Genomic DNA, 24895 nt, shown 5'->3' with positions numbered 1-24895 from the left:
ATACTCGATCAAGTTTTGAATGGGTTTCAGAAGAAACTAAAAATTAATTCAAACTCCATTAAGTTAAGTTTTTTTTTAATCATTTAGTCTTCTCATTAGTTTTAAGCAACTGGTAAAATATCTGGTTGAAAATTGTTATTGACCTGCCATAATTGATATCAATTATTAAGTAATGAAAATACTAATATTTTTCTAAAGAATCGAAATTGAATAAAATTTTTTAAGTATAAAACTAAAAACCTTAAACAGGAAACGTAATTTTCATTTTATAAGAACCGAAAAGAACCGAAACCTAAATTTAAAAACCAAAAAGGAACCGAAACCGAAATTATAGTTTTTTTTTAAAACCGAAAAAAACCGAAACCGAAATTTTAGTTTTTTTTAAAACCGAAAAGAAACCGAAACCGAAATTTTAGGTTTTCTAGGAACCGAACCGGAACCGGAACCGTAAAAATCATCAAGGTTCCAGTCCCTGGTTAGAAAAGTACATTTAAAAATAAGAAATATTCTGTATTATTCAAATGCATAGTTTGGCTTGTATAATTATAAATTAGAAAATAAGGCTTTATCTGACCTGCAAAATGTTGTCCTTAAAAAAATTAACGAAATCCGTTTGGGAGCGTGGCAATATTTTCTGTTAAGATTGTTTTTGTACTAAAAACTCACCAGCTCTGAGACCCTTAACATCTATCTACGAGATACGATAAATTATTCATAAAAATAATTTTTTTCATGGTATCATTAAAAATTAAATACAGAAATTGTTTGAAATCATAAGAAAATAATTAACTTTTAAAGTCTTGTGTTTTTCAATGTTAAACCAAGATAAATACCTTATAGAAATAGCTGTAGGCTTTTTCATTTTTTATAGATAAATAAATGAAAGGTTGTTTTACTACATCAGCATTTAATTACTGCAGACCACAAGGTTGAGAAACATTGAGGCCCAGTAATTTGAAATGATAACAAAATTTTTATCTTAGTATTTTCTCTACATGAGTTTTTTAAATATTATGACTACCTACCCGAGCATTTTTTAGACTTGAAATTTAATTTTGACTAAAAATTGTCTAAAATTATTTTCGTATACAATTAATTATCATTGAATTTATATTTAACACATACGTCATACATCAGTGACTTACTCCTCAAACCAATGATAAGGTACACCGAATACACTCGATCCTTATAGTTCCGTTTAGCAGAGCAGTTTACTATTTCCCCCATTTTTTTTAGGTTGAGACAATTTAAGTGATAGAGGTGATTATTTTGCAAGATTGAACAAAAATCTAGATAAGACCATTACAAATTACACGGTTGCTTACACAAACAAATGTAGGAAAAAAATTATTTAAATGAGTTTATAACGTTATAAGGTAGGTATATAAATATTTGTAGAATATAAAGTTACATGTTAATAGCTTATTTTTTAGAACATAATCATGGGTTTAATAGTAATATTGGTTACACAGAATAAAACTGAAGGCCAGATCATATGTACAAAACCTGCCAAAACAAATGTTGTAATTTAAGGCATTTTACGGCACACCGAATACACTCGATCCTTATAGTTACGTTTAGCAGAGCAGTTTACTATTTCCCCCATTTTTTTTAGGTTGAGACAATTTAAGTGATAGAGGTGATTATTTTTTTACTTAATATACTTCTTGACTAGTAATATTTATTGTGTATGCTGACAAATCGATCCAGCGTTATCGAGATCCCAGTAAACGTAAAAAAATTTTTACCATGTCTAATCGAATACATCCATCGACTTGTCATGTAAAACCAACTTGGGTAAATAGATCTACAGTATATTGGTACCATATGAATGGGATCTCGACCCGGGTCGTATTTCTTCGTAGTTTCGTACACCATTTTACCTTACACACAATTATCAGAAAATTGGATATTAAAAAAATCAAATTATGGTATAGAAATCCTCAAAAAAATACAATATAATTTTAAAACAAATAGTAGAGAACAGGATTAAATACAATTTGAACTAATAAAAAGTAATAACAGTTGACTGAGGTACAACACAATTTGCATAAATGTATTGTATAGAAGTAAAGATAATTTTTATTATATTATTTTCTTATTATAACATAAAATATGATTTGGTAGTTAATTATATTATTATATATACAAATATTAGTAGTAAGTTATGTTATATATTAATAACATATTTTAATGTTATAATCATTGGTTGAACAGTTATATTTACTCTGTCTCAAAAGAGAACAAGTTTTGCGGATCATAGTAACGGAATTAATATAAATTAACCATAAGGCAATAGAACTTTCGTAGTCATGCAAGATTGAACAAAAATCTAGATAAGACCATTACAAATTACACGGTTGCATTCACAAACAAATGTAGGAAAAAAATTATTTAAATGAGTTTATAACGTTATAAGGTAGGTATATAAATATTTGTAGAATATAAAGTTACATGTTAATAGCTTATTTTTTAGAACATAATCATGGGTTTAATAGTAATATTGGTTACACAGAATAAAACTGAAGGCCAGATCATATGTACAAAACCTGCCAAAACAAATGTTGTAATTTAAGGCATTTTACGGTACATCTCTTAGCAGTATACTTCTTCAAATTTTCTACTTCCAAAAACTCTTGATCACAGTTATCCTACTAACTAAGATAATTTTTATTATATTATTTTCTTATTATAACATAAAATATGATTTGGTAGTTAATAATATTATTATATATACAAATATTAGTAGTAAGTTATGTTATATATTAATAACATATTTTAATGTTATAATCATTGGTTGAACAGTTATATTTACTCTGTCTCAAAAGAGAACAAGTTTTGCGGATCATAGTAACGGAATTAATATAAATTAACCATAAGGCAATAGAACTTTCGTAGTCATGCAAGATTGAACAAAAATCTAGATAAGACCATTACAAATTACACGGTTGCATTCACAAACAAATGTAGGAAAAAAATTATTTAAATGAGTTTATAACGTTATAAGGTAGGTATATAAATATTTGTAGAATATAAAGTTACATGTTAATAGCTTATTTTTTAGAACATAATCATGGGTTTAATAGTAATATTGGTTACACAGAATAAAACTGAAGGCCAGATCATATGTACAAAACCTGCCAAAACAAATGTTGTAATTTAAGGCATTTTACGGTACATCTCTTAGCAGTATACTTCTTCAAATTTTCTACTTCCAAAAACTCTTGATCACAGTTATCCTACTAAATGGTTTTTTTTTAATGTATTATTTTATGCACTGTTAAATTTCCTAGCTGATAAAACCATTTGTCGGTGATAACACATTTATATGGCTTTTTTTGTTAAGTGCCAAAGTAAACGCTTTATTACAGATCACATTTATGTGGCTTATCGTCGGTATGTATCCTTGTATGCCTTTTCAAATCTATTCGTTGATTAAACGCTTTATTACAAAAATTACATGAATAGGGCCTTTCTCCCGTATGTATCCTTGTATGCCTTTTCAAATCTATTCGTTGATTAAACGCTTTATTACAAAAATTACATGAATAGGGCCTTTCTCCCGTATGTATTCTTTGGTGCACTTTGAAATTTGATATTACTGCAAAGCTTTTATCGCAGACATCACATATATACGGGTGTTCTCCAGTGTGTGTCCTTGTATGTAGTCTTAAATTTTTTGAAAGAGCGAAGCTCTTATTACAGACTTTACAATTATATGGTTTTTCAAAGGTATGTGTCCTCTTGTGCCCTTTTAAATGTACTGCTTGAGAAAAGAATTTTTTACAGAAATCGCACTGATATGGTTTATCATTGGTATGTATCCTTGTATGCCTTCTTAATGTTGGTTTTTGATTAAATTGTTTGTCACATATTAGACATTTATATGGCTTTTCACCAGTATGTATTCTTTTGTGATCTTTTAAACTTGATAATAGTGTTAAGCTTTTATCGCAGATATCACACTTGTATGGTTTTTTACCAGTATGTGTTCTTATGTGCCTAATTAAACTTGATGAAGTAGCAAACCCTTTATTACAGAAATCACATACATGTGGCTTTTCTTTAGTATGTAATCTCATATGGGTTTTAAAAAGTTTTTCTTGAGAAAACCTTTTACCGCAAGTATTACATTTATAGCACAGATTTCTATTGTTATAGGTATTTTCACGGGTATGACGCAGTATGTGTCTTTTCAGGACTGATTTCTTGTAGAATAATTTATTACACAATGCACAAAATAATGGCTCTTTAAATTCACTAATATGAATCCGTCTAGTCAAATTTGCTGTGTTGGATGTTGAAGTATTTTGCCTTAAATTCAAACAATCAATGACTCCCATAGAGTAGCCTTCATTGAAAACGGATCCATCAAATGTATATGCCTCAATAATATCTTTTTCAGTTTTTATTTTGTTGTTAGTTGTGTTGACTTCTTTTTCTTTATTACTAAAAAATAAAATAATTTTAAAAAATTAATATTATGCAGATTATATTATAAAATTTGCGAATTATTTGATGTTGTTCATACAACAAATTTGTACTACATTATAATTAAAATTTCTACTTTTCTAGGTTTTAGGGGAATAAAATCAAGTGTAAGTAAGTCTATCTCAAATAGACTCAACTGCAAAATCAAATTGGTTTTCATAGTACACGAAGGGTACTAATGCATTGATTAAACATAGCCCACGCAAAGTTGAAAACTGTTGATGAGAAATCGAGGTATTGAGAGCCTAAATATAATAGTATGGGAGCCTGAATTCAGGTAACGCTAGAGTAGTTTTTGACACTATCACAACTGCGATGGTGCCACGATGGTAGTGCATGGTAGTTCATGATGGTATGTATGGTTGGCTTAATAATAAATTGTCATAAGCGATAAGCTTAACAATAAATTGTCATAAGCGATAAGTGATGATATTTGATTTAACAGAGAAAAACAACTGTCTTGTGCGACTATGCTTTGACAACTCTTACCTATGATCGGATTTTCACATGACATTTTGATTTTTTACACTTTTACAACCCCGGATAGCGGGTGCGGTAGCAGTTTCACCAGTCACATGTGCGGATCTATCCAACGCCCGTGATGTCAACGGTGTAGGGAAAGCATCACAAATGTTGGAGGTAGATCCATGCTTAAGTACGAAGAATAGGTTTAAAGTGAGATATGGTACATGGAATGTAGGAACACATGTAACTGACAGGTAGATCCAGAGAATTATCAGAAGAGGAGAAATGTGAATATATGTTGTGTGCAAGAAACAGAGTGGAAGGGAGAGAAAACAAGGGAGATTGGTGAAGGGTACAGAATATTTTACTCAGAAAAAATAAATACAAGGAATGGTGTAGGAATAATATTAGATAAAGACATGAAAGGAAAAGTAATAGAGGTTTTCAGAAAAAGTGATAAGAGTAATTTTAGCGAAAGTGATGGTGGAAGAAAAGGTATGGAATATAGTTGATGCGAATGCTCCACAAATAGGATCCGAGGAGTCAGAAAGAAAAATTTTAGAGAGAGATGGATTAAAAAATACAGAGAATACGAGGAGCGGAGGACATTGTGATTGGTGGTGATATGAATGGTCATGTAGGCTGTGATAGAACTGGCTACGACAGAGTGGCAGATAAACCTACATGGAGGGTATGAATTTGGTCTCGGATATGATGCAGGAGGGAAAGTACTTGATTTCGAGCATATGATTTGGCAATTGTCAACGCATATTTTAGAAAAAGAAAAGAACATTATTTTACCTATAAAAGTGGAAGGAATATGTCTCAAATAGATTATTTTATGGTGAGAAGAGGTAATTCGAAACAGTGTAAGGATTGCAAAGTCATTTCAGGTGAAAATGTAACAACACAGCATAGACTTGTGGTTATGGAGATCTGGTACATTAAAAAGAGAGCGACCAGAGGGGAAAAAGTAAATAAGGAAGCAAGAATTAGGTGGTAGAAATTATGTGGTCAGAATGAAAATTATTTACACTGAAGATGAGAGACATTGGTATAATGAATGTAGAAGGGAGTATAAACGGAGTGTGGGAAAGTGTTGTGAATAATATTAGAAGTGTGGCTAAGGAAGTATTAGGTGAAAGCAGAGGTAAAATTCCAGAAGATAAACAAACATGGTGGTGGTAAAAGGAAGTGCAAGCCATAATTTCAAAGAAAAAATCTGTTTTAAGTTTGGCAAAAATCTAGGAAGAGAGAGGATTGGGTTAAGTACAAAAATGTACGTAAGGCAGCAAAAAAAGCAGTAAGTAAAGATATGATCAGTTGTATGAGAGATTAGGGACAAGAGAAGGGGAAATTTAAGTGTACAAGCTAGCAAAGAGTAGAGAAAAACAAACCAGAGATGTACTAAATGTAAGAAGCATAAAAGACGAAGATAAAAAGGTGTTAACAAATGACAAGGAGATCATGAATAGATGGAAAGGGTACTTTGAAAAATTGTTAAATGAGAAATTTTCGAGGGAGGAAGTAGATCATTGCGAATTGAACTTAGGTAAGGTCAATTTCATAATAGAAAAAGAAGTGTGGAGGGTGGTTAGAAAAATTAAAATAGAAAAGCAGTAGGTCCAGATCGATACCGGTAGAAACTTGGAAAGTGTTGCGAGATTAGGAGTAGACTAGTTGTCGAGATTCTTCAACAAGTTATTAGTCGGAGGAAAAATTTCCAGACGCTTAGAGAAAGAGTTATGTGATACCAATTTCCAAAGGAATAGGAGATGTACAGGAATGTGGAAACTATAGAGGAATATAACTTATGAGTCACACTATGAAGATTTAGGAAAAGGTTATTGATTTAAGGATTAGAGGTGAGACATCGGTTTCAAAGAGTGAGTTTGATTTTATGCCCGACAAGTCGACAATGGAGCCGATATTTTGTGTAAGACAAGTGATGGAAAAATATAGAGAGAGAAAAAGGAAGTTATGTATGATTTTTATTGATCTAGAAAAGGCCTACGACAGAGTTCCTAGAGAGGTTTTGAAATGGGCATTGATGAAGAAAGGTTTGCCTAAGGCGTATGCAAATATAACTGAAGACATGTATGAAGGAGCGAACACAAGGGTTAAAAGCCTTGTGGGTGAAACTGAGGATTTTAGGGTTGGAATTGGTGTGCATCAAGGTTCAGCATTGAGTCCCTCCTTGTTTTCTTTAGTAATATACGAAATTACAAAAAGTATACAAGGTGAGGTACCATGGTGGATGTTATTTGCGGATGATTTAGTGTTGGTTGTAGAAAGTCTGGAGGAGGTCAACTATAAACTGGAAGAATGTAGAAAAACTATTTTATATTATGTTGTTATTGTTAATAATGTATTGACTGTGGTTAGTATTAACACACTAATAAATTATATTATATTAGTATCAAATTGAATACTTTTATTTACCTAGTTAAAATTTGTTTTTATAAAACTCAAACTATAGGAATGTTCATTATAAAAAATGACAAGACAATATTTACTTGATTTTTGACAGTGATTTGTTGATTAAAACTGTTAATAAAAATGTTAACCTAAGCCATCTTTAATATTTAAAAATGATTTCTCTTTTTTACTATTATTAAGATTCACAAGTGAACGGTATCTATAAAATAGTTAAACGTAGAAATTAATATAATATTAGTTATTATTTTAATATTGTTTAGAATGATAATACAGCAATAAGTTTATGTTGTTGTCATAACTGCATGTTACCAAGAACCATTACTGATAATTTTTTTTTTTTTGAATAATCATTTGTAAAAAATAATACCTAATTAACTTCATTAAATATTTAAATATGTATTAAATACATTTGTAATTGTAAAAATAAAATATTTTTAAGAGCATTATTTTAGGACATTTTTTTTATCGTTTTTACGGCATACATTAATTCCGGACCCTAGTTATAAATTAATTGTTGATAACAAAAGTTACAACTTGCTTTTTATAAATTACAAAGTCAAATTTACGTTTTAATTAATGTCTCATTTCTTCACACTTTGGTTGAGCAGTGAGGAGAACGCAGAAGCGTTAATATTTTATAATATTATAATAAATTGTATTTGTCAATAACCATATAATACAGGATTATATAGGTATTGTTTGATGTTTCCTAATCGCAGTTTATTTCTATCAAAATTCCAAAACAGGTATTTGGATTAATACGGGGCATGACCACTAACATTACCCCCAGTTATAAATTCTTCACTGCCTATTTATGATTTAAATTATTTCTTATATATTGACATCACTAATGCCGTCAATAGAGAGGTCGCGCTATTAATTACGGCAATTACATTATTTGTACCTATAGCTGTGGGCTATCTATGTATCAATGCTATATGATATAACCGTGTACAACATGTTAAGAATTATTATATATTTAGAATAGTACAAACTACTAGAATGTTACAATATCCATATCAGATAAAACCTAATCGCTAAATATAATATATAATATTATTATATATACAATGTATACAATTATGTTGCGCTTATATATATTATATGAACAATTTTTGTTTATAATAAAAATCAATTTTAACAGCTAACAAACTAAAATATATTGCTCAATTTCATTTAGAATATGAATATGTTTAATAACTTTTGATGTTGTAAAACAATTTGAAATTAGTTTAACTCGCAATATATAATATTATAAGCAATGCAAAAACCTGTGTATTTGATTGCTTTTGCTTCTGTGTCAAAATGTTATTATTACTAGAATCATTTTTTAAGAGCCACACATCTTGAACCGTAGATTTTCGGAACATCAGATAAAAATATGATTTAATTTGATATGCGGCTATAATAAATTTAATTGCAACAAATATAAAACATAACATTAAATTAACTTAATAAAATTTAAAAGTATAATAAACAACTTAAAAATCTTTAAATGACAAAATAAAAGATCTATTTAAAAAATGACACCTAGATAGTCATAATTAAAGACCGGATTTATATGTTTCTACATATCGTTACTGGGTCTATGCAGTCTTATGAATGTGTAGAAAAAAGTTTTTTTTGCATATTTGAGAATATTTTATGGGTTAGAGAATATTTAACCCATTTAGCATATTTTGGAATATTTCGTAAGTTGTGAGAAAAAATTTGTATTTATTTTAAATTTTAATATTACGGTATCCAGAAAATTTTTTTTGAACATTTACAATTTTTTTTTTTTATTATTTCTAACTCTCACTAAAGTGCAATAGTATTCCATTAGAATACGCAACTTTTAATACCTAATTAATACCTCTGTTAAAATAATATTGAAAAAAAAAATTTTTAAATGCATATTTAGGCAAATAATGATGTTTATTGATTATTTTTGCATATTTTGCATATTTTAGCATATTTTTTAAATTTTTAAGAGAATATAATGAGAATATAAATCCTGTTTTTAGTCATAATTACAGATATATATACATAATTGTGATAGTGGCACAATTGTTCTATGTAGTTGTGTAGTCAGAGGTCATCACATATATTTAAATTCTATGTTATACCATGATAATTATATCTGAGAAATCATAAGCCATTAATACAATATTAATATTATTATAGTTTAATATCAATACTATTTTGTTAGGTAAAATTAAATTAATTCTAAAAAAATTGAGTATTTAAAAAAATAGTTTTGGAATATGATTACATAATTTATATCGGTTTCTGTAACGAAAAAAAGTAATAAACCGCTAAAATTGGGGAAAATGACTGTTTTTAAAATATAGTGACAAAAAGTGACCAAATCTAAAAAATGTGACAATAGCAGCCCCCCTTTATGTCATATTACACTATGAAGTAAATATAAATTTTACCCTATTTGTAATATGGTATCAATCTTATTATGGGCTGTTTCATCAATATATTCTTGTTTAATAACTTTATTCAATACTTGATCATCATATCTAACAAGTGGATGGTTTTGAATTGATGGTTTTGATATTTCTATACTGAATTCCTCCTTTATCATTTCTTGATTACTGTGAACATAAACCGTACAATTATTAACCTATCATTTGTAATCAAATTGGTCATTTAGTGGGGGAAAGATTGCAGGCCGTATATATAGTAAAAGTCATGTTTGGTATGCAAACATTTTACATTTTGGTACCAAAAATCCACACTTAATTTAAAGTAGGACAATACCCAAACAAAGCATTAGCTTGTGTTTAACTAAATATTTTTGAAAAGTGACAGGATGTGAATTAGTGAATTCAACTAAAATTAAAAAAAGGGACAGTTTTTAAAATATAGGGATAAAAGTGACCATTAGTATCGATGCGTGGTTTACGTATGGACTCTCGTGGGCCGGAGTATATGTCATATTACACTATGAAGTAAATATAAGTCTTACCCCATTTGTAATATGGTATCATCATTATTATAACCATTTTCGTCAATATTTTCTTGTTTAATAACTTTCTTTAATACTTGATCATCACATCTGACAAGTGGAATCGTCAAAATTCCTGTACGCCGGAATAAATAATCATACCTAAAATAAATTGCAAAAAAATTGTATTATTTTTTATTCAGTAGGTAGCCAGTTATTATTTAAATCGGATACAATGTATTTATCATAAAAATTATTACAATACCTAGTTTTATAAAATAAAATAATTTAAAAATGTTAACATTTTATATTTTTTTAATGTTTCACTAACAGTGTAGATATTTGCTTACTTAGAATTTATTGAAGAATCAATGATTGATGGTTTTGATGTTTCCATACTGAATTCCTCCTTTATAATTTTTTGATTACTGTGAACATAAACCGTAAAATTATTTATCTATAATTTGTAATCAAATTGGTCATTAAGTGAGGGGGAAAGATTGCAGGCCGTATATATAGTAAAACGTCTTGTTTGGTATCAAAAATTAAAACATCGAAATTAAGCACCAGTGTCACTTCATTTAAAGTAGGACAGTACCCAAACAAGGCATTAGTTTGTGTTTCAACAAATATTTTTGAAAAGTAACAGAATGTGTAATCTCTGCTCTAGTCACCACTGTTTTTAACTCATAACTGGCATTTGTATCAAAAGAAAATTTAAATTTAAAATTATTAAGATAAATTCTAATTATTATTTAATTGTGATATCAAATCATAGATCAACCGAAAACACATAAATATTGCTAAATGTTAATAGCCAATTTTTAGTAATAATTTATAAGAATAAAAAAAACTCAATACACTGTGGAACATATTATTTCTATTATATATTAATATATTACACAACTTAGGTAGTAGGACAGTACAGCATTGGATAAAATTGGGTAAGTATCAATGAATTTATCCATTTTTGAGTCTTTAACACCATCTAACGAGAGTTTTATTGCTACAAAGGTATTTGTTGTTCGTCGTCTAACTAGTGTAAGTGTAGGTACGCTCAGCAGATCATGTTTAGCTTCGTTTGTTTAAAAATTAGAGTGAATCTACCTATAATGAAACTCAATAGTAATAACATTACCAGTGTTTGTATGTAGATTTTAAACGATAGTTCAATTGTTTAGCAAATTTTGTGTATGTAACATTGCGTAAATTAAAAATTGCGTAAAATTTGTTTGTTATGCACTCGTCAGACGGAGACAATAAATGTCCGTGTAGCGTCCTCTCATTGGAATTAACCGATGGTGTACTATTGCTCAATTAATTATAATATTCGCTCTTACCTGTAAACAAAGATGGTGTCGCCCGCGGAAGACGACGATTCGCAAGTGATGTAGTAGACGGCAGACGATTGTACATGAGGTTTACGCGTTATGTAAACGGCGAAACGAGTAGCAGCGATTTGAAAAATCCACGCCAACAAATCGAGAGGTATCGTGTGGGTTATAGAACAGCTCCGGAAAACGATGATTCGCAAGTGAGGTATAATATTCAATCTCTTTTCTATGAGTGAGGTAATAGACGGCAAACGGTTGTACAGAGATTTAAATGCAGAAGTTAGAAATCTGCTGCCTGTGATCGAGACGCGGGACGAAAGGGCGAGAATTGGCGCCAGTCGGTCGTTATGCGATCGCCGCGACGCCGCAAAGGCCCGGCCCACAGCCGGCATCGCCAAAACAGTGTCACCAACAATGTCCTTACAATTCTTACCGAATCCGGGAAAAATTATGTGGTGATGTGACCCGTCACGATACAGGGCCGTATTTACACTTTTGCACCATGGGCAAACAATTTTTGTACGCAACCCCACCAAAAAAAAAAAATTGATCCGTTTTTAAATTGTTTAGTTGTAGTTCTTTATTTATGAACATTTTGTTAAAAACAGATACGATGATACATTATTTTAATGATTGTCAAAATGTATAACAACATACAATTGTACCCCACACAGCAATTTGAAAACATTAATATTTTCACAATATTTGAATTAGGTTGTACCTGAAATATTTATTTAAGAATATTATACAGTTATTTTGAAAATATTTGTTCTCCAAATATTTAAACCCAAATATGGTCACAACATTTTCAAACAATTACATATCAAATATTGTGTATCAATTTTCCATCTTATATTTTGAAAATATTTTATCTCCAAATATTTAATCCCAAATATAGTCACAACATTTTCAAACAATTACATATCAAATATTGTGTATCAATTTTCCATCTTATATTTTGAAAATATTTTATCTCCAAATATTTAAACCCTAATATAGTCACAACATTTTCAAACTCTTACATATTAAATATTATACATCAATTTTCACCAATGTTTTGAAAATATTAAAATATTATATTTATACTATTTTTTATCGTTATCGCATTATAATTAAGTTAACTATTATAAGTTATATAATTAGCTATATATATGTATAGTTATAAATTATAACTATATAATAGTATAAATAAAGTACCTATACTAAACGTCTCAACATTTATTTGAATTTTTTTTACTTAAATTGTATTGTATCAAATGAAGTATATATATACTATATATTATACTATATTATATTATAATAGCGCGTAGTACCTATTGTTATTATATTAATCTATAATATGATATAAGGAAACTTTATAAATTGTTACGACAAATATAATACCAAAATATAAAATTAATAGTGATAACTATAATTTTGTAGTTAAATAATTAAAAAGGTGGGTAAGTGGATGTCGCTCTGCTGTACAGTAGGTTACAAGTGGGTCACTGTAATGCATGGTGTTAAATTTGAATTCAATGATATTATATCATCGTATAAGAAAAACGATTCTGAGTGGAAACCGTTGAACTGTGCGCAGTTTACGGTTTTCATTTACATACGCGTACAGTTTGAGCAAATTTAACTGTGTAGTTAACACTGTGCAGTTGCCAGTTTGTTAGCGCAGTTTAACTGAGCGTATAACCCATCTATTAAAGGGCTTGTCTATACGCACGCGGCGTGTTCCGTCGCGTTTTCGTTGTTTGTTATAGGTATTAAAAAAAAAAAATGGAAAAATTACGATTTGCGTATTAATAATAATAAAGCTCCGGCGTTTTGACAACCGCATTTTTGGGTAGCGTTTAAAAACGCGACGAATTACAACCGCCGTATAAATAGAAACTCTAATCTAAACTAAATACTAAATGTATTTTGAAGAATACAAAAAAACGTGGTGTTATAGACGATGTTTTAAGGCGATGGTGCACCCGCATAATATTTATTGTCTCCGTACAACACACGTACGACATAGACAAAACACGTTTACGCAGCCTGAGTAGAATTTGCTCAATTTCGGTTGAGACGATTCGTTATTTTAAAAATACTAAAATTTTGAAAAGTTCTTGTACAGAACTTCCACGAAACGCGAGTATGGTAGTTACCTAAGTAAATATAATAGTAGATGCCTAGTAAATATAGTAGATACCTAATCTAACTATAATAGTTTCATTGGCGAATCAGCGATAGCCGTTATCGTTTATTAATACTACGTCCGACGCCGCCACAGCCCACAGCAGATACAGCGCAAGCGAGTTTGAGCCGCCGTCCATGGCCATTGCACACACACGCATACGCACACATACGCACACAAACGTAGCCCGTAATATATAGTGTAAAGAGAGCATGCATAAAATGCCGCCGGAGGCGCTAGTAAATCTACCGCTTCGTTGAATAATAATAATAACGGTCACGGCATCGGCTGTAATATTACTTATATAATTATTTTAGTAATAACTAATAATATCTGTTAACAGATTGTTGTTATTTAATACAGTGGAAAATCCCTATAGCTTCATCAAAATATCAATAACCGCCAATCCGAAAATGCAGAAACGTCAGAATTAGACGCTGTCGCACATATTAATAACACATTCGTTTACACGTGTGCACGTCAATCTTTTTTTTGCCTACAACAAATATTGTTTTCTGTTAGTTGTTACTTGTTACTTATATTACTGCAGTCGTCTCATTTTGGTCTAAACTTGAAATATATTCCGTTTTTACTTACGAGTGAGTTCATTTTGCGTCCATCGTACGCGCACAGTTCGTTTAATAATATAGTTGATACGCCGTAATTCGTCTAGAGTCAAGTGAACCTGCTGTGGAAAAAGGAATCAAGGCACCACCACACATTTGGTTTCAGGTCGGTTTATTCTAATTAATATTAATATTATGTTACTTCAATGATTTATAATATAATTATAATAATATCTTATATTATATATTATAACTACATCATCATCAATATTATATAGGTATATTTCTATTATATATATAATATTATATGTTACTATACCGTATAGGTATATTTCATTATCCATTACACATTACCATTTACCTATACACACTACGCACAGTGCGTATAAAATCATATTATATTAAATTTTACATTTATTATATATACGCCTATATATAATAAAGTAATTTTTTATACAGTTATCCGAGTATATATCCCCGTCAAATAACATAGATTTATTATTAATTAAAAATACTATCGTACTCGCGCATATATATAGGTACATAACTATAATAAATAATGTATAATTCGCGATCATATAGAACCAAACGTAGAAGAATTCAAAATGAACTGCTAGCTTTAGAATCATCTTGTTCCGATGATGATGATAATAATGTTGATGATGACGATTTGGTTTTGAATTATAACAGTATAACAAATGATCAAAATCGACATGATTGTTCTTGTATGGTAGAAAATAATTCCAAGAATGTATCAATTGAAAATTTATCTGTTGGATTTGATAACTTGGACCACATTCAGCATGTCATAACTAATAACGAGGGAGCACCAATAAGTGGATTAAATGAAATTCATGAAGATGATGTACATTTTAACCATAAAAAAAACGTTAAACAAGCTATTGGGAAATGGGCAGTAGATTTTAATGTTCCTCAAAATGCTGTAAATGCGCTTTTAGACGTACTAAAAAATAAAGCCGGCCTTGACTTTTTGCCTAAAGATTGTAGGACATTACTACACAATAAATCAACCAAAATTTTAAATTTGAGAACTATGAGCGCCACTGCTGAATATTATCATTTTGGATTGGTTAATGGTATTAAAAGATATGCATCAATTTTTTCTTTAGATGACGAAGTTAAAATCGCAATTGGTATCGATGGACTGCCTTTATCAAAATGTAGCTCCAGTCAATTTTGGCCAATATTGGCTTACATACAACCTCATCATAAATATGTGTTTCCAGTAGGAGTATACCATGGGTATGAAAAACCAAAAGACAGCAATGAATTCTTACAAGATTTGATTTCAGAAATTGTAGAGTTAACTGAAAATGGTATTACTATTGCTAATTTAAAAATTAAAATTAAAATTCAAGTAATATGTTGTGATGCACCTGCCAAATCCTTTATTATGAGAATAAAGGGCCATTCTGGCTTCTCTTCTTGCACCCGCTGTGTACATGAAGGAGAATATTGTAACAACCGTGTTTGTTTTCCTTACATTGATAATGGTAGTGCAAGTAGAACTCATGATGATTATGTGTGTATGAAAGATGAAGAACATCACATTTCAACTACTATATCATGTATATCACTTATCCCAGACATTGATATTATTTCATTGTTTTCTATGGATTACATGCATTTAGTATGTTTGGGTACAATGAGAAAATTAATTAATCTTTGGATCAAGGGACCTCTTAATATTCGATTACCTAGTTGGAAAATAAAACTAATTAGCACATCACTTTGTAGCTTAAAGGTAAATATCACCAGTGATTTCTCTAGAAAACCAAGATCATTAGATGAAATTAACAGATGGAAAGCTACAGAACTGAGGCAGTTTCTTTTGTATACAGGTATTGTTGTTCTAAAAAATGTGCTTACCAAGGAATGTTATCAACATTTTTTAGCGCTAAACATAGCAATGAGAATTCTATTGGGCTCCGATCTTTCTCAATATCTAAACTTTGCCAAACAATTATTAGAATACTTTGTAAAAACATTTCAAGTGCTATATGGTAAACAATTTGTATCACATAACATACATGGCTTGCTACACTTGACAGATGATTATATTCAAAATGGACCTTTAGACGGTTGTAGTGCTTTTCCATTTGAAAATTATATGAAAAGTTTAAAATCTATGCTTCGCAAACATGAAAAACCATTACAACAGGTCATCAAACGGTATGAAGAGCAATGTGAAATTGGAAATTGGAAATATAAAAATGAACAAAAAATTAATTTTAATTCTAATAAGCCAAATTGTTATGTTATAACTCATCGCGGAGAGATAGTTAGAATTGTTGAAATGTTAAACTCTAGTATCATTGGACACAAATTTAATGTAAAAGAAGACTTATATGATATCCCTATAAAATCATCAAAACTTGACATTTACATTGTTAAAAATCTTTCTAATGATTTAGTTCAATTTAATATAACAGATATAAAACAAAAATTATTAATTTTTGATTTTGAAAATAAACAAATAGTGGTACCTATTCTCCACCACAATTAATTTATTATAATATAATGTACAATATGTTAATAAGGTAGTTAGATGAAAGAATAATAGACATTACTACTTTAATTTAAGTTACTGCTTTTTTTTTTTCATAAATTACTTATTTTTAACGGTTAGGTAGTTAATTTAAATTTACATACAGATAATAATATATACATACTTACATTTACTTTGTAAATTTTGTATTAGCTGATTAATTAAACTATAGGTATTATTATTTTGTAATCAATAAAAAAAAGCAACTATAAATTTAAAATAACTGGTTACCTATAGGCTATAATTGCATATCAAAGAAGATAAAGCAATCGTTATTAATTTAGAGTAAGTATTTTATTATATGTTGGTTAAAAAAATACTTATATAATGTTGGTTATATAGTGTATAGGTACCTATAATATTTGTTTATTAATTTTACCGACTTTTCTAAAAATCCATTTTACAAATTATAACTATTCAAATATGTTCAGGGTATATTATAGTTGTTATTTCATAATGTTACAAATAAATTATTTAAAATTAATACTTATTTATAGGTAATGTTTTCTTATCCTAACTTTTTGTGTACAGAAGTTAATGTTGCAATATGTGGACGGTTGTGCTGTTTGAAACTGACAACACAGTTAATGTTGTGCCTAACTTTTGGTATTCAAATGGTATATGCCAATGGCCTAAGAGAAATCTTAGAACAGATACAAAAAATATGATAAAACGTCGTTCAAAGCCTGATGAAGTTACTTTTAGCAGTTATAAAGCACGTCCATTGCTAGAAAATATTAGTAAGTACTATAAGCGAGACTATAAGCTTTCGTTTATCAGCATAATTAAAATTGCTACATTGATATACATAATTGAAATCATAAATTTGTTTTAATTTTGAAGATAGTTACGTTGAAGCGGAAGCTAAAGCTATTAAAGCACAAGAAACCTCCGAACTGTCTTCAAATGATGATGATAAAAACACTAGAAAACTCAGAAAAATAAAACAAATGTCTCCACCAATCACAAAAAAGTTTAAAGATAAATCTCATTTACCAAAAATTCCTGTTTTTGATGAACAACTGATGACAACTGATGATAATGATGGTAAGTATTTTTAATTACGTACCTATCTCAAAATTAAATGATATAAGTTATACCCTTAGATAATCTGATTTTGTGCATTTTTTACTATCCTTATAAACTTTGAGATGTACTTGCATCAAAATTCTTTAAATAGTGTCAAAATATGGATTTTGTTACAAATGGTTAGTATAAAAATGTCAAACTGATGTAAATAAATAAGTTTGTATGCATTTTAGTAAATTAAGTAAACAATTTAGTAGAAAAAATCAACTTTATCAAGTAGGTAACTGAATTAAATGTTTCATAGTCTTCAACTTACACTTTTTATATTAATTGTTGACCTTATTTATTCTACATATTATTTCTAAATTGAAAAAAAAATATATTTTATTTTTTGTTGCCTTTGGTGGAATCACTTTTCTAACAAGAGATAATAAAATGATGCCTTTTATATTCTAGTATGACTATATATTTATCTTTATGTAAAAGAAAATAATCAGGCTCATTATTATTCACAAACAAATATTTTTAAGGTGGCACCTACTCATCATTTTTGCATTAATTATACAAAATTATACCTTACATTTATTATGTTTTTATAAATAACTCTAGGATCAACTGATTATGATTCTGATGTGGAGAAATTATACAAGAAAAAAACTAAAGAAAGTACTGTTCCTTTCAGTCAATTATTTAAGGATAATAGTTATTATGACATGTCTCCAGAAAATGGGCGGTATAACATTGACCATCAAGAACCATCAACATCGCAAACTGCCGTCTCTTATGGTTCAGGAAGTAAGAAAAAAAAAACACATCCCACTTCTAGTTCTGATCAGTTAAATAAAAACATTGATTACTCAGTCCAACCAATAATTTCACCGTCAAGTGCTAATAAATCTACAGATGAAAGTGATCAAGGTATTTTTATTATATATAGCTACCTAAACATTTCAGGTTTAAAAAATTGTTTATATTAATTGTTTCTCAGCATTCAGAAAATGTGTTAGGCGGTCTTTGGCCAACCTAAAATATGATTCAGAACATTTTCACAAACGATTTGATGCCCAAGAATCATTGTTGGAAAAAATATTAGCCAAGTTAGATTCTCAAGAATCAAAAGGGTCAGCTATGGTCTATAATGATTATAATGATGTGGATTTAGAAGTTATTGACAACGATGAAGATCTAAACAATATGGAAGAAAAGCTGATTAATGATAAACCATACAGAAATGCAGTGGTATGAATGTTTATTAGTATAATATATTATTAGTTATTGCCATTATTGTTAGTGGTGCATATAGTTTATAATTTGCTCTATATATAATTATTATAGCTAAAAAATATTTATGTAGGTAGGTATGTTCCAGGCTTTCGAGCAACCACCTTTTTTATACTACATACTTTTTTTTAATGAATATGTTAACAATTCAACACTATATATTGGCCTATATATATAATTCATTAATGATTTATAACATAATTTTTATTATGCTTCACAACTTATTTTCCGCAGAAAGTAAATATAGTGTAAATCACTTTTATTATATTATATTAATTATTACTCGAGTAAATGCATCATATATAAAGGTCATTTTTAATGTTGTCTGAGGGGGGGGGGGGGCTGCTGAAAGAATGTACGGTACTATTACACTTATTATATTAATGTATATACTTCTTAATTTATAACTTGGGTGATAAAATTATTACTTTTCAGATTATATTACTATCTCGTTTTGTGGGAAATACATTGTCAGAAACAATACGAAAAATAATGCAGCGTCTGTTCACTGACCAATTTCTTTCAAAATATTCTTTTGTTGGATTTAAGGGCAAACATCAGTTTTCAACATTGCAGTGTTGTTCCATCATATATGGTAACAATTATTTGATATACCGTTATAATATACAAAATGTGATATTTTAGAAATGTATAGTATTTTAGCTAGATATATTATTTAGCACTAGATCTTACACATCAGTATATCATAGTCATTGCTAATGGTTGTAATTGCTTTATGCAATGTGACATAATATAAACTTAAGTACCTTAAAAATAAAAACTATTCAGTTTGAATTTGAGGTGTGATATATTTTTTTCTTTGCCATTCTATACGGAAATTACTATATAAGCACACTAATTATTCACTCCCTTTAGTCTTAAAACCTTTTATGTATAAAAGATCATGTATCATAACAGCTATAATTAATACATTTTTATTTTTGTATTATGAACCCAAATTTGGTTTGAATATTTCAAACAATAATTATATAGGTATTATTTATATAAATAATACTACATTATAATATTTTATAATCATTTAAGTTCAGGTATAAAATTGAATAACATGTTTTCAAATATCCCGTGTTTCAAAATTTTTATATTATATTATTATAAACTAATTTAATAACTATACTGACTATAAATTATTTAGGTTATAACAGTTCAACAGTAGTTGTATTCAAATACATTATATATTAATATAATATAATATAATTACTTTACAGATATTGTTCGTAAAATGAAGAATTTTAAAGATACAGCTAACATTGATATTGAAAAACCCATTAAGAACTGGATGGCCCAAGCAACACCAAGAATGAAAAAAATGGCTGAAAAATCTCTGCAAATTAATCACGATCCTGATAATTCAATTGATAATAATATTTAAACATATATTTGTATATTAGCATATAAGATTTTGTTAAAACATTATTTTTACCTACTGCAGTGTTTTTATTATTTTATTATTTTATTATAATATAAATGTTATTTTATTCAAATTTATGTATATTAATACTAGACCATATTTAAGTTTTGTTTAAACATATATATTCACTTGCAGTATATAGTTTATTGTTTATTATTATTATGTGAGACATTTTTTTTTATTTTAAACTGTAGTATGTATTTACTTGAACACATATTTGTTATTATCATATAAGATTTTGTTCAAACATTATTATTACTTACTGCAATAATTTTATTATTTCATTATAATATGAGGTAATTTATTTTCATTATTTATATTCAAATTAATATATATTTATCAGAATATATTAAAGATTTTGTTTAAATTCACTCAAAGTATGTTTTTTTAATTTTCATAATTATTATACCAATGGATAGTGAATTTAAAATTTAAAACCAAAAACATAAATTAAACAATATAATGTTAAAAACAAATAAAATACATATTACATTATTACACAACCAGTTTATAATATTTTATTAATGGTTAATATATATTTAGTAGTACTATAAATTGTCTGTTATAAACCTAATATTATCATAGTTAAATAACTTGAGATATATTTGATACTAAATATTTTAAAATTGCATAAATCAAACATTGCAAAAATATTGAGTTACAATATTATACAAATATATAGGTAAAATAGTGTGAAAATATATGGCTAAAATATTGTGAAAATACATAGTTACAATTTTGTGAAAATATATCTCAACAATATTATGAAAATAACTAGCTACAATATTGTGACAATGTTTGATCTCCTGCCAAAAAATGTTTCTAAAATTTTTTGACAATATTTTAAAATATTCTGACAGTTTAAATCAAATATTTTAATTTGTAACGACAATATTTCCACAATATTTTGAAAATATAATTTTGCTGTGTGGGACGTAATCTATAAAAAAAAATTACAAAAATTAATAGTTATCATTGAATGACAAAATGAGTAAATGGCGCCAAATGCCCGTAGCATAGTCATGCAATACGAAAAGTCTCAGTATAGGTACTCAAACAAATTCTTACAAAAAAAAAAATGTTTTTTATATAATATACCTACACAGTCGCCTGGCCGCCCCCCAAAATAAGTCAAAAATTGGCTGCCGGTGCAAATGTCCCCGTTGCGGCGTTGCCTCACTTACATACGGCCCTACCACAATATGAACGAATTATGGTTAGATGTTATATGAGCTGTTTGTCTATGGCTCTCTATAGAAAATTTAAAAGCATTTAAAGTTCAAATCTTGACAAAATACGGAAAAATCATGAAAATTATGAAATTATTTTGAGTTGAGAATTCAAAAAAATTTTTCTTTTTAAATCTAAGATTTGAAAATGTAATACTATAGATTCCACATAAGTTTGTCTACCTTTATCAAAAAAAAAAAATGTCTACAAGTAAATCAAATTAAATTTTTATGAGCGTTTGAAATTCATATTTTTACAATATTGCAGGATATTCACTTGATTTCTCATAATATGTATAGTGGTTTTGTTATTTTATTGTTATTCTAAAACGAATAACTGTAGATAACTACATGAAAATTTTACTGAATGTTTATATTTTTATTTTCTATATACCATACAATTTTGAAAATATTTTGACTATTTTTGGGCTGCTCGTCCGTAACATTGTCAGTTTTCAATTTTTTTAGTTTTTTTCTCCATAAATATCAATAAAAGTTTATTTATTGGGTAAAAAAGCGTACAAATAATTATTACAAGGCTCCTGATATATTGTTACAATAGTAGTTGAAAAATATTAAAAATACATAGGCACAATTTTTTTTTATAAGCATTTGAAGTTCGAATTTTGACATAATTTATCATATTTAAAATTTAATAATTATTTTGTAGTTAAAATATTATAAAATATTCAACTTTTATAGCTAAAGATTGAAAATTTAAAACAAGGTTCCACGTAAATAGGTAAATATATAAATTACTTTATTCACAGTATAATATCATCAAATATACTTAGTAATATCATAGGCTGACTGACCGTTTTCGCTCAGAATCGTTTTTCTTATACAATGATACTATATTAATTATCATTGAATTCAAATTTAACACCATCCATTACAGTGACTCACTTGTAACCTACTGTACAGCAGAGCGACATCCACTTACCCACTTTTTGATTATTTGTTCTTTGTATACTGCACGATATAAATAGTCGAAATAATGGTTCGATTTTTAATACCTATCTCTATAATCTTGTTCGCTAAATCAGTTTACGACAAAATCGATTTTGGTTTTTGGTGTAACTCTAAAACAAATGACCGTAGATGCTTGAAATGTTCACTGGTTGTTTATATTAGCAATTTATATACACGATAAAATTTTCAAAATATTTTGATTTGTTTTGAAGAGCATTTTCAATTTCTAATTTTTTTAGATTTTTTCCAAGAATGTCAATAAGATTTTATTCATTAGGTAAAAAAGCTTGAAAATTTAATACAAGGCTCCTAATATATTGTTACCATAAAAATAATGAAAAATATTAAAAAACCAGTCACAATATTTTTTTATAAGCATTTAAAATTCAAATTTTGACAAAAGGCGTAAAAATTACAAAAATTTGAAAATTATTTTGTGTTAAAAATTCCTAAAAAATATTGTTTTCTAATCTAAGATTTTAAAACGTAATACAAGATTCCTTATAAGTTATCTACCTTCATCAAAAAAAAAAAAAAATGTCTATAAGAAAGTCAAATTAAATTTTTATGAGCGTTTGAAGTTCGTTCAAATTTTTACAACATTGGATATTCACTCGATTTCTATCATGTAGCGATTTTCTTATTTTGTTGTAATTCAAAAACGAATAACCTTGAGATTTATATCATATATTTATTTGATCAAATCCTGCTATACTTGTTAAACTTTTCAAAATATTTTGACTTGTTTTGAGCTGTTTACGGACAATTTCAGTTTCAATTTTTTTTAGTTTTTTTCTATAAATAGTATTAAACATTTTTTTGTTGGGCCATAAAGCAAAAAGCGTCAAAATTTAATACAAGGCTCCTGAAATATTTCTAAAATAGCAGTTTAAAAATATATTAAAAATACATGTAAGTCCGTGGTTTAAAAATTAGAGTGACTCGATCTATTTTGAAACTTGATGGTAAAAACAATACCTATCTGTGTTCGTACTTTCGTAGGTATGTTGGTTTTTTACAATAGTTCAATTTTTTATATAATATAGCGTAAATTAAAAATGCTCATAACTCACTTAAATAAACTGTATATAATCGTAAAAACCCAACATACCTACGAACACAAATAATGTTCTTACCATCAAGTTTCATAATAGGTCGATTCACTCCAATTTTTAAACTAACGGAGCTAAACGTTATTATCTGCCGAGCGTACATTTTTCATGTTACGCATTTGTAAGACGGAGACAACAAATGTTGATTTTTAACTTCTGGGTAGGAAAATGAATCTAGATGTTACTTTTGGGAAGTAAAAATTAAATATTCCTAATACTATTCAAGGTAATTAAGAAAACAAAAAAAAAATAAAGAAAAATCATGAGATTTTTTACAAAATTGATTTTCTTATTTTTTTGTAATTCAAAAACGAATAACCATATTAACCGTACCTACATTATAAGTACCTACATGAAATTATCACAAAATGTTTGTATTAGAATCAATTAATTGTTTTTTTAGAATAATAGATTGTGAAGTGATTGGACGTGTTTTATTGAATGATGTTTTGCCACATAATATTTATATTTGTTTAGATTCTGAGCGGAGCGATCAATACATTGATTGTATAATGATATAGGTAGGTACCTATTTTAGTTTTCATTTGTCGATTTTAAAACAATTATTGAGCTTGAGCATTTTCCGCGGTTTCGGAGACCCTATAATATAATAATTAATAGTATTCCCATAACCCATATCCAATATCCATATTACCTATACTCAACTATAATATTATGTCTAAATAGCACTATACCCATATCCACGGACAATGAACCAAGGTTTAAGAAAGTTGTTCTATATGTCTATGGTGCCCATAAAACACGCCGTGTTTTTCGAATGATAACTCCGCCTGTGATAACACTACGAATTGTAGATACTAGATAGTCCATGATATATTTTTTATCATTCGAAATTTCCCTCCGATTTACA

The 24895-nt window shown here is 28.2% G+C and overlaps 2 protein-coding genes across 2 annotated transcripts; one reads left to right on the top strand and one right to left on the bottom strand.

The window, feature by feature from the left end:
* Positions 1 to 1968: 1968 nt before the first annotated feature.
* On the bottom strand, positions 1969 to 12074 carry LOC132936408 (zinc finger protein ZFP2-like). Its single transcript, XM_061003128.1, has 5 exons — positions 11674 to 12074; positions 10684 to 10761; positions 10355 to 10495; positions 9816 to 9980; positions 1969 to 4449 (listed from the first exon to the last, which is right to left on the bottom strand). The coding sequence occupies exons 1-5, from the start codon at positions 12057 to 12059 to the stop codon at positions 3366 to 3368; spliced, it is 1854 nt and encodes a 617-aa protein (XP_060859111.1). The 5' UTR covers positions 12060 to 12074; the 3' UTR covers positions 1969 to 3365.
* Positions 12075 to 14115: 2041 nt separating this feature from the next.
* LOC132935701 (uncharacterized) lies at positions 14116 to 20858 on the top strand. Its single transcript, XM_061002316.1, has 7 exons — positions 14116 to 14569; positions 17504 to 17712; positions 17816 to 18019; positions 18611 to 18919; positions 18990 to 19240; positions 19718 to 19877; positions 20509 to 20858. The coding sequence occupies exons 2-7, from the start codon at positions 17520 to 17522 to the stop codon at positions 20670 to 20672; spliced, it is 1281 nt and encodes a 426-aa protein (XP_060858299.1). The 5' UTR covers positions 14116 to 14569; positions 17504 to 17519; the 3' UTR covers positions 20673 to 20858.
* The last annotated feature ends 4037 nt before the right edge of the window (positions 20859 to 24895 follow it).

This window comes from Metopolophium dirhodum, chromosome 1, assembly GCF_019925205.1.
Source record: "Metopolophium dirhodum isolate CAU chromosome 1, ASM1992520v1, whole genome shotgun sequence".
NCBI lineage: Eukaryota > Metazoa > Arthropoda > Insecta > Hemiptera > Aphididae > Metopolophium > Metopolophium dirhodum.
The sequence above is the reverse complement of the archived record's forward strand: the minus strand, read 5'-3'. Positions and strand labels throughout refer to the sequence as shown.